Raw genomic sequence first — 11,211 nt, 5'->3', positions numbered from 1 at the left:
ATAACTTTGACCACCCAAGTTATAATTTGACTTCCACGTAGGCATAAATCAATGCCACATCACAACAATATATTTTTTTTAAACCTACACTAATTCATCTAGCTCCTACTTCTGTAAGTGTTATTGTTAATAGAATTGCTCAATATAAAATTCTCCGACGTGTGCTGTCATCATTTTGTTGGTTTCCATCATTCGGTTTCCAAAAAACTGAGCTTGTTTGGAATCATCATATCTGTTGTTTCATTTTTTAGCATTAAGAAGACCTCCAATATAGATGGTCTATCATCTGGATTTTTGTGGACACAAAGCAAGCTATTTGCAAGCACCTCTTTATTTACATGATGAATCTGTATCATCAAGTGATAGATCCATAAACTCCATGCTTTTTCCATCCTTCCACAGCTCATATGCCTGAAATTAAATTAATATCTAATCTCAGTTACCTTGTAATTCAAATTAGACTCTAAATTTTGATACAAATACTCTGGTAAGGGTCAATGAGAAACTTACATACTCAGAAGGTTTAATTTTCCATTTTCGTGGCATATAAATTGGAAACTTTTTTCCCCCATGATTTCTAGAAGTAGCACCTGAAACTATAAACATCTGATTTGGTAGAGTAATGCCCATTTCAAGGTACTCAGGAGGAACATAGCCCTGCATTGGATGATCACAAACAATTAATAACAATCTATATACCTTAATGCAAGGCTAATAAGAACCTTGTTTGTGGCACATGAGAGGAAATCAACTTACAATGTTTCGACAATTTTTCCTGTGTTGATTCAAGATTACTTTTTGCGAAAGCTCTAGCCATACCAAATCATATTTTAGGCTTCATGTTTTCATCTAATAAACATTACTAGCTCTAAGGTCTCGATGAATAATAGTGAATCTTGAATATTCTTGGAGATAAAAGTCCTTGAGTAATCCCTTCAATGATGTGCACCTTTTTTTTTTTTCCAATTCAAAGTAAGTTGGCTACATCGATCTGCATCAAATTTAATTATGAAGAATCAACAATTGAACCATTATTTGGGTTGAAATAAAAAAGGAAGAAATTTAAAATGAATGCTAAATTTACCAATAGAAACCCATACCAAAAAGATATAATCCAAGCTTCTATTTTTCAAATATTCATAGATCAACATATGCTCTTCTTTGTCAGTGCAATAACCCAAAATTCCAACAAGATTTACATGTTGGAGTTTTGCGTAAGTATAACTTTATCTTGAATTCCCCAAATCCTTGTGTTGATGTTTCGAAAGTTTCTTCACTGCTATTTCTTGCCCATCAGGTAGTACACCCTAGCCAAGTACACTCATATAGTTGTATCTTTTACTTATTTATTATTTATTTTTCTTTTGGGTATCCCTCAATGAAACGAGATAAATTTATCAAATAAAGCAAGAATTGACACCTAATCAAAATATTTTTAGCCTTACCCTTTGTATGACTATTAATTATTTAATATAGCCTAACATAAAAATACCATATATAACATGCCAAAATATATCTAATGGAAGAATGAAGAGTCCAAAGCGTCAGAACATATTGTTTCCAAATTTATGAATAGATTGTTTATTATATATTAGTCACCTTGTAAACAGGTCCATAGCCACCTTGTCCAAGCTATTTTCAATTGAAAAGCAATTGGTAGCTGCCTCAATCTCAGTCCAAGTATACTCTTTTAATTAGGAACACAACTAATAAATCGTCATTAGCTTTCGCTCTGTTTTCTTTATCCTTGGATCATTTAGCCATGTCCACAATCCTCCCTAAACTATCAGCCAAGATAAATTAAAATAAACCGTATCAAAATTTGGAAATTAATCCTCATTGATGTATCACATATAAATGAATGCTTTGTGAGAAGTGAATTGTGATTATGCCTCTTGGGATAAATACCGTAGATTAAGCAAACGCTAGAGATAGGTTTAGCGATCTATGAAATCTAGATAGAATTCCATAAAGCTTAAAAGACTTTGAACTATTAATCTTCATTTTGTTGGGTGCGGAAGCTTAATAGGGATAAGTAGGGAAATGTAGCTTGAGAAGGTATGTTTTACAACTTAGGGAATTCGATTTTCAATCAAGGAATTAGAACTTGGGTAATAGATTCTATGAATTGGGTTAGCGTATTTAGGTGAAATCAATTCTCTAGCATTGTTTAGCATTGTTTAATTAGTTAAGTTGTTGGGTTTTGCTTTAATTTCATTATCACTCATTTATATTTTGTTAATTTGTATTTACTTGTTAATTTTCCATCAATCCAATTTATTGTTGCTTCAATTAGGACTTAAACTAGAGAAATCGGTACTTAGTAACACTATCCTCGTGGGAACGATACTCTACTTATCACTTTATTACTTTGTGCGACTAGTATACTTGCTACATTTGCATGTTGTAGTTAACACACATCACCAGATTGATTCTTTTGCTGCCTCTGTAATTGCAACATATTCTGCCTCCGTAGTTGACAAAGTAACTATAGCTTGGCAAACCAAATTATCCCATATAGAAAAACAGAAACTACTCATGGATTTTCTATTGTCTACATTTGTAGCATAATCAGCATTAACACACCTTACAATGAGATTCACTTGATTTTGCCCTCTGCTGTAAACAATACCAGTGGTCAGTGTACCCCTGACATATCAGAGAATCCATTTAACAACTTCCCAATGACTCGTTCCAGGGTTACTCATAAATCTACTTACAGAACTGGCTGCAAAGGCCAAATCTAGTCTTGTACAGACCATTAGATACATCAGGCTCCCTATTGCATTTGCATAAGGAATGCAGGCCATTTCCTTCCTTTCTTCTTCTGTTTTTGGACACTAGACTGCACTTAGTTTAAAATGCCGACCTAAAGGTGTTTTAACGGGTTTACAGTCATACATGTTAAATTTCTTTATGATTTTTTTAGCATATTCTTTCTGAGATAACACAAGTCTTCCAGTTCTCCTATCCCTTTCAATATTCATACCTAGGAACTTTCTAGCTTGCCCCAAATCTTTCATTTCAAACTGCCTACTCATCTCTCCTTTAAATTTAACAATTTCAGGAGGATCTTGACAGGTTAGAAGCATATCATCCACATATAATGCCAGATAGATATAACATTCACCATACAAACATTTGAAATAGAAACAACCATCAAAGCTACTTCTAACAAAACCAGCACTCACCATAAAACTGTCAAACTTTCTATACCACTGTCTAGGTGATTGTTTTAGCCCATACAAGGATTTTTTCAAAAGACAGACTTGGTTTTTAGACCCCCTTTCAAACATCTCAGGCTGCTCCATCAAAATTTTCTCTTCTAAATCACCATTTAAGAACGTTGTTTTGACATCTAATTGCTCTAGTTCCAAACCAAAGTGAGCTACCAAGGATAAAAGGATTCTAATAGTTGTATGTCTCACAACTAGTGAAAAAATCTCATTATAGTCAACCCCTTCAACTTGTGTGAAGCCTTTTGCCAGTAACCTAGCTTTAAACCTAGGTGCTTCTACCGCTAGTATACCCTCATTCCTTTTGAAAACCCATTTACATTTAACAACCCTACTACCTTCAGGTTTGTTAATAAGAACCCAGGTCTGATTTTTTATTAAGGAATCATACTCTTCCTGCATGGCCAGTTTCCACTGCATAGAATCTCTACTGTTCATGGCTTCCTTAATTGTTCTAGGTTCCTCATCAATCTCTTCAGCAACTTGAAGGGCAAAGGCAACCATATCAGTATGTGAGTATCTATTAGGTAGTCTAATTTGTCTTCTTTCTTTATCTCTAGCTAATTGATAATTTTGCAAATCATTTTCATCATTATCATCTAAGCTAGGTTCATCCACCTGAGTTTGAGAGTTTTCTTGTTGATAATTTGAATGAGGATTATTAAGATTTGAAAATTTTGCACCTAGGTCCAGGTTAATCACCTCTGTCCTACCTGTACAATCACTCTCTTTCTGACTCAAACCACCCAGTTCATCCTCATTAAATTTAACATCTCTACTAACAATGCACTTTTTTCCTACAATATCCCAACATTTGTACCCCTTCATTCCATCAGGATAACCTAGAAAAATGCACCTAATAGCCCTTGTTTGTAACTTATCATATTTTTCATGCACAAACACAGTACAGCCAAAAACTCTTAGGTTACTATAATTGGTAGGATGTCTAGACCATTTCTCTATGGGTGTTTTGAAATCGATGGCTGAGGAAGGTATTCTATTTATTAGATAAATAGTAGCATGGGCAGCCTCTACCTAGAATTTGCTGGGCAGTTTAGCACAGGATAATAAGCTTTTGACTTTCTCTAAAATGGTCCTATTCATTCTTTCTGCTAGGCCATTTTGCTGGGGTGTGTGCCTTACTATTTTATGCCTCAGAATTCCACTTTCCCTGCACAAAACTATCATACTCTTCATTGATAAATTCTAACCCATTATCTGTTCTAAGTTTCCTAATTTTCTTCCCAGTTTGATTTTCTATCATAACCTTCCATTCTTTGAATTTCCTAAAGGTCTCTCCTTTATTCTTCAAGAAATAGATCTAGACTTTCCTAGAAAAGTCATCAATTATCCTAATGAAGAATCTACAGCCTCCCAAAGAAGGATACTTTGTAGGCCCCCACACATTAGAGTGAATATAATCCACAATAGATTTAGAACAACGTTTTCCAACATTAAATCTAATTCTACTCATTTTTCCATAAATGCAATGATCACAGAAGGACAATTTCTCTATTCTTTCCCCTCCTAAGACATTTTGCTTACTCAGCTCTATCAAGCATCTCTCACTAATGTGTCCCAATCTTTTGTGCCATATAGAAGTCTTATTTGGCTTCTATGAAGACACTGCTACTGTTCCAGTAACAGTTGACCCGCTTAGTAACATATAAACCATTCTTTCTCTCTCCTTTCATTACTACTAAAGATCCTTTAGTGACCTTAAGGACTCCACCTTGAGCCTTGTAGCTAAACCCATTTTAGTTTAAGCTGCCTAAGGAGATTAAGTTCCTTTTCAACTCAAGTATAAACCTAACTTCTTTAAGAAATCTGGAACTGCCATCATGAAGGTTTAACTTAACATCTCCAATGCCTAAGATACTACATACTGCATTATTTCCCATCAGAACCTTGCCTGATTCTAACTTCTTAAAATTCATCAGAAAACTCCTATTTAGAGTCTTGTGGAAGGTAAATCCAAAATCTAAAATCCACTCCGAGTCAGATTCTTTATCAGAAGCTATCAAGAAATCAGAACTTTCATATCCATTAGAGGCTATATCTACACTGCCATTACCCTTTTTTTTCTCCTAACCTCTTCTTTCCATCTGGACAATCTTTCTTGAAATGCCCTTTCTTATGATAGTGGAAGCACTTCCTCACAAACTTGGATTTGGACTTAGATCTACCCCTAGAGTGACCTTTCTTAAACACCTTCTTCTCAGATTTACCTCTGATATGAAGCACTTCTCCATCTAGCTTACCCTCCTTTTTGAATTCAGCATCCTTAGCAGTAATGACTACTACTACTTCATCTAGATTGAGAGTTTGTCTACCATACTTAAGGGCGTCAACAAAATTTGAATACATTTTGGGTAGTGAATTAATGAGTGTCACAGCTTGATCCTCATCTTCAACTGTAACTCTAAGACCTTCTAAATCCTATACTAACTTCATGAAGTCATTCATATTTTCTCCTAATGATTTGTTTTCATCCATTTTAAAACCAAAAACTTTATGTTTTAAAACTAATCTATTAGGAGAAGACTTTGACAGATATAGAGAGTCTAGTTTCTCCCAAACCCCTGCTGGTGTGGTCATTTTCTTAACCTCTCTTAGGACTTTATCCCCCAGACCTAGCATTAGAGTACTATGAGCTTTATCTAACAAATCTTTGTTCTCCTTCTTGGATAAAGACTCTGGTAAGCTAGCCCCACCCTCCAAGGTAGTAGACAACCCATCCTTAACTAAGACAACATTTATCTTCATCTTCCACAACCCGTAATCATTATTCCCTGTGAATTTTTCTACCTTAAACTTAGACATATCTAGGTTTCGAAACCTCACAGTTACTAAGAGTGTAAAAGCCCCAAAAATAACTCAAGACTCAAAGAAACCCTAAGTCAAGAAATCACAACTGTAATTTTAGATCTAACCCTAGACAACCATAAATTCGAAAAAATGATCTCACAACCTAGATTGAACCTAGCTCTGATACCACTTGTAGAACATGAGATATCCGAATAAAGCAAAACAAGCAACCCTAACTTTCTAATCAGTAGCAAATACACAAGTTAAAATATAAAGAAAAGGAGCAGAAGAGAAGATTGTACACAAGGAATTATAGTGGTTTGGTAATCAATTCGATTACCTACATCCACTCTTCAGGGCAGTAGAGAAAATTTTACTATGAGAAAAAGGAAACCTTACAGAGATTGCAGCTCTCTTCTTTACACAAAGAATCTTGAGAAAAAACCCCCCCTATAATACACCCAAAAAACCTAGATGTTCCTCACCTCTCATCCATATCAAAAACCAGAAATTAATGGGCATTTTTATACACAAAGAGAAAGGAATAAAAAAAACAAACTAAACCTACCAACATCATTTGATCCCATCAATGATCTTCAAGGTTCCAGCTCAACCATTTGTAACAACCTTTCTCTCTTTGTAACTAAGAGAGAAAGATCGAGAATGGATCAAACCCACAATCGACCAAACCAATTTAGGTTAGGTTACATAAAATCCCACTCGGGAAATTCCTCAAACACCCTTTTGCTTTTAACAATATAACTTTGACCACCCAAGTTATAATTTTGACTTCCACGTAGGCATAAATCAATGCCACATCACAACAATATATTTTTTTTAAACCTACACTAATTCATCTAGCTCCTACTTCTGTAAGTGTTACATTGTTAATAGAATTGCTCAATATAAAATTCTCCGACTGTGCTGTAGCATCATTTTGTTGGTTTCCATCATTCGGTTTCCAAAAAACTGTAGGCTTGTTTGGAATCATCATATCTGTTGTTTCATTTTTTAGCATTAAGAAGACCTCCAATATAGATGGTCTATCATCTGGATTTTTGTGGACACAAAGCAAAGCTATTTGCAAGCACCTCTTTAATTTACATGATGAATCTGTATCATCAAGTGATGGATCCATAAACTCCATGTTTTTTCCATCCTTCCACAGCTCATATGCCTGAAATTAAATTATATATCTAATCTCAGTTACCTTGTAATTCAAATTAGACTCTAAATTTTGATACAAAATACTCTGGTAAGGGTCAATGGAGAAACTTACATACTCTAGAAGGTTTAATTTTCCATTTTCAGTGGCATATAAAATGGAAACTTTTTTCCCACTCATGATTTCTAGAAGTAGAACACTGAAACTATAAACATTTGATTTGGTAGAGTATATGCCCATTTCAAGGTACTCAGGAGGAACATAGCCGCTGCATTGGATGATCACAAACAATTAATAACAATCTATATACCTTTAATGCAAGGCTAATAAGAACCTATGTTTGTGGCAACATGAAGAGGAAATCAACTTACAATGTTTCGACAATTTTTCCTGTGTTTGATTCAAGATTACTTTTTGCGAAAGCTCTAGCCATACCAAAATCTGATATTTTAGGCTTCATGTTTTCATCTAATAAAACATTACTAGCTCTAAGGTCTCGATGAATAATAGTGAATCTTGAATATTCTTGGAGATAAAAGAGTCCTTGAGTAATCCCTTCAATGATGTGCACCTGTTTTTTCCAATTCAAAGTAAGTTGGCTACATCGATCTGCATCAAATTTAATTATGAAGAATCAACAATTGTAACCATTATTTGGGTTGAAATAAAAAAGGAAGAAATTTAAAATGAATGCTAAATTTACCAATAGAAACCCATACCAAAAAGATAATAATCCAAGCTTCTATTTTTCAAATATTCATAGATCAACATATGCTCTTCTTTGTCAGTGCAATAACCCAAAATTCCAACAAGATTTACATGTTGGAGTTTTGCCGTAAGTATAACTTCATTCTTGAATTCCCCAAATCCTTGTGTTGATGTTTCCGAAAGTTTCTTCACTGCTATTTCTTGCCCATCAGGTAATACACCCTAGCCAAGTACACTCATATAGTTAGTATCTTTTACTTATTTATTTATTTATTTATTTTTCTTTTGGGTATCCCTCAATGAAACGAGATAAATTTATTAAATAAAGCAAGAATTGACACCTAATCAGAAAATATTTTTAGCCTTACCCTTTGTAATGACTATTAATTATTTAATATAGCCTAACATAAAAATACCATATATAACATGCCAAAATATATCTAATGGAAGAATGAAGAGTCCAAAGCGTCAGAACAATATTGTTTCCAAATTTATGAATAGATTGTTTATTATATATTAGTCACCTTGTAAACAGGTCCATAGCCACCTTGTCCAAGCTTATTTTCAATTGAAAAGCAATTGGTAGCTGCCTCAATCTCAGTCCAAGTATACTCTTTTAGATTAGGAACACAACTAATAAAATCGTCATTAGCTTTCGCTCTGTTTTCTTTATCCTTGGATCATTTAGCCATGTCCACAATCCTCCCTATAACTATCAGCCAAGATAAATTAAAATAAACCGTATCAAAATTTGGAAATTAATCCTCATTGATGTATCACATATAAATGAATGCTTGTATTGTTGACCAAGTGACTTCTCAATACAGTTGACTTTGCCACATAAGAATCAAAACTACACCGTTTTGATTATGTTCCTAAAGTCTTCTTCTTCACCTGATTAACTTTACTCTTTTGCTTATTACTCTGTAAACTCTTTTTTCATTACCACTCTCTTTTCTCATTACTCTGTATATAAATGAGTTAAGCCTTCTTTGTAATCAATCAATCAAATACTCAATCAAGATTACTCTTAAGTTTTTCTCCCAAAATTAGATTCTCTTTGTTAGTTTTACTTGGTATCAGAGCAGTGACTCATTGTCAATGGCCACCGATCTTGATTCTTCAAAGATGCTTAACAGCTTAAGAAGAACGATACCTGTAACGCAGAATCAAACCACCACAACACTTGCCGCAAGCTTGCAAGTCATCAATCCCAAATTGACAAGGAACAACTACCGATTCTGGAGTTCACAAGTCATTTCAACTGTTGGCTCACACGATTTGGAGGACCATCTATTGGGTAGAATTTCTTGTCCTCCCCCAATTTTAGTTTCTGATTCTGACATTTCAAATGAGTTAGGTCACAATAGAGTTGGTAATACTGTTGGTGAAAGTCTTAATCTAGCATTTATCTTGTGAAAAAAACTGATAAGCTCATAATAAGCTGGTTGTTAGCTTCAATTTCAGAGTGCATGTCTGGATTTGTATCTAAGTGTAGATCTTCCACTGAAATTTGGTTAGCTTCAGAAAACGAATTTGTTACAGATTCAAAAGCTAGGGCTTTACATCTTAAAAACCTTTTGCAAACTACACACAAAGGGGATCTAAGTATTGGTGAGTATGTAAAGAAAATGAAAGATATTTCAGAGAGTCTAGCTGCTAGTGGATTAATTGTATCTGATGAAGATCTGTTACAATATGTACTCGATGGATTGGGTCCTAAATATGATGTTGTGGTAGTGACACTCACGTCTAGGTTAGAATCCAAGATTGATACTATTTCTCTACAAGAAGCCCAATTCTTATTGCAAAAGTATGAAATAAGGCTGGAAAAGTTTAATTCAGTGGATCTTTATAACTCCCCAGCTCATGTAGCTTTAGTTCACAACCTAGGATGCTACAATGTCTCTAATGTGAATAATCAGTCAAGCTCTAATGTAGCAAAGGTTTCTGAAAATAATTAGTCTAGTAATGTTCCTTCGTTAATATCCCTTGGGAATCCACACTGTCCGCAAACATATGTCAGTCCTTAGCCTTACTCAAATTCACCTCAGCCTTACTCAAATTCACCCCAGCCTTTCCAACAATACACCTTCCTCACTCTACCTTCCCCATCATTCCCATCTTATGTAACCTCTAACACATATGGACCAAGACCTCCTGTCTATGGAAGAGGTAGAGGTCGAGGCACTGGTAGAGGACGAATTAAATGCCAAGTTTACAATAAGGCAAGGCATTCAGCTATCCCATGCTATCACAGGTTTAATTCCACCTATAATGGCCATCCATCTTTCCAACATAATGTCTTTTCTGGGCAGCAAAATGCTTATCCTGGAAATTTTCAGCACCATAATTCCCAGTACACTAGTTCTCCCAATACTGGCTCCCAGAGAAATGCTTTTTCTAATCTTTAGCTCTAGCTCTCAGCACTCTGATGTGAATTCTTCTACTTTTGGAGTCCCTAGTCAACAGCCATCAGGATCTAGTCAAGCTCATTTGGTCCAGATTGGTTCAGGCACAACTGCTTTCTCTGGTTAACAGCCTGGAGCTACTTTTGTTGGTTCACAAACTGGAGCTGTTCATCCTACTTCAACATTGCTTCACACTCAGCAAGTGCATCCTACAGCTACACATTTTACACCCACGGATCTTGCTTGGTACATGGATTCTGGTGCAATAGACCATGTCACCTCCAACTTGAATAACCTGAACATTTGCAAGAACTATGATGGTGAGGAACAGCTACAAGTAGGCAGCGGTGAGTATCTTCCCATTTCCCACACAGGTGACTCTTTTTTTTCTAGTAACTTTCATTCCAAATGTCTACACTTGAAAAACATCCTATGTGTATCCAAAATTACTAAAAACCTTCTTAGTATCTCTAGGTTTACTAAAGATAATAATGTGGTAATAGAGTTTGATGCTAATTGTTGTCTTGTAATGTCTTTGCTGACAATAGGCCCTTAGTGTCTACTAACAACCAGTCTAGAAATAGTTTGTCTTGTAATGTTTCTGTTGATAACAAGTCATTGATGACTACATCAAATTTGGAAAGCTACCAACCTGGTCCTGCTTTGTACATTGAGAAGGACACAATTGTTTCTACATTGAATAATGAAAATAAAGCATCTCATTCTGAAATATCTGACTCTGTTGCTTTAAATAATGAGTGTGCTTACAATCCCAAGTCTGCTGATATTTGCACTTTTAATTCTATTTTTGATTCTGTCAATTGCACACATGATGTTCCAACTAATGATTTTGGTTGCATGCATAATAATCTGAACTGCATTA

At 34.9% G+C, this 11,211-nt stretch overlaps 1 protein-coding gene across 1 annotated transcript; it reads right to left on the bottom strand.

Annotated features, from left to right (window-relative positions):
* Positions 1–6,897: 6,897 nt before the first annotated feature.
* Positions 6,898–8,879, bottom strand: LOC116129822 (cysteine-rich receptor-like protein kinase 10). The gene is made up of 6 exons (XM_031415550.1): positions 8,864–8,879; positions 8,442–8,530; positions 7,929–8,139; positions 7,581–7,818; positions 7,324–7,477; positions 6,898–7,221 (listed from the first exon to the last, which is right to left on the bottom strand). Exons 1-6 carry the CDS (start codon positions 8,877–8,879, stop codon positions 6,898–6,900), a joined length of 1,032 nt encoding a protein of 343 aa, XP_031271410.1.
* Positions 8,880–11,211: the final 2,332 nt, after the last annotated feature.

The sequence above is a fragment of the Pistacia vera genome, unplaced genomic scaffold (genome assembly GCF_008641045.1).
Source record: "Pistacia vera cultivar Batoury unplaced genomic scaffold, PisVer_v2 Contig214, whole genome shotgun sequence".
Taxonomy (NCBI): Eukaryota; Viridiplantae; Streptophyta; class Magnoliopsida; order Sapindales; family Anacardiaceae; genus Pistacia; species Pistacia vera.
This window is presented reverse-complemented; position numbering and strand designations above follow the sequence as displayed.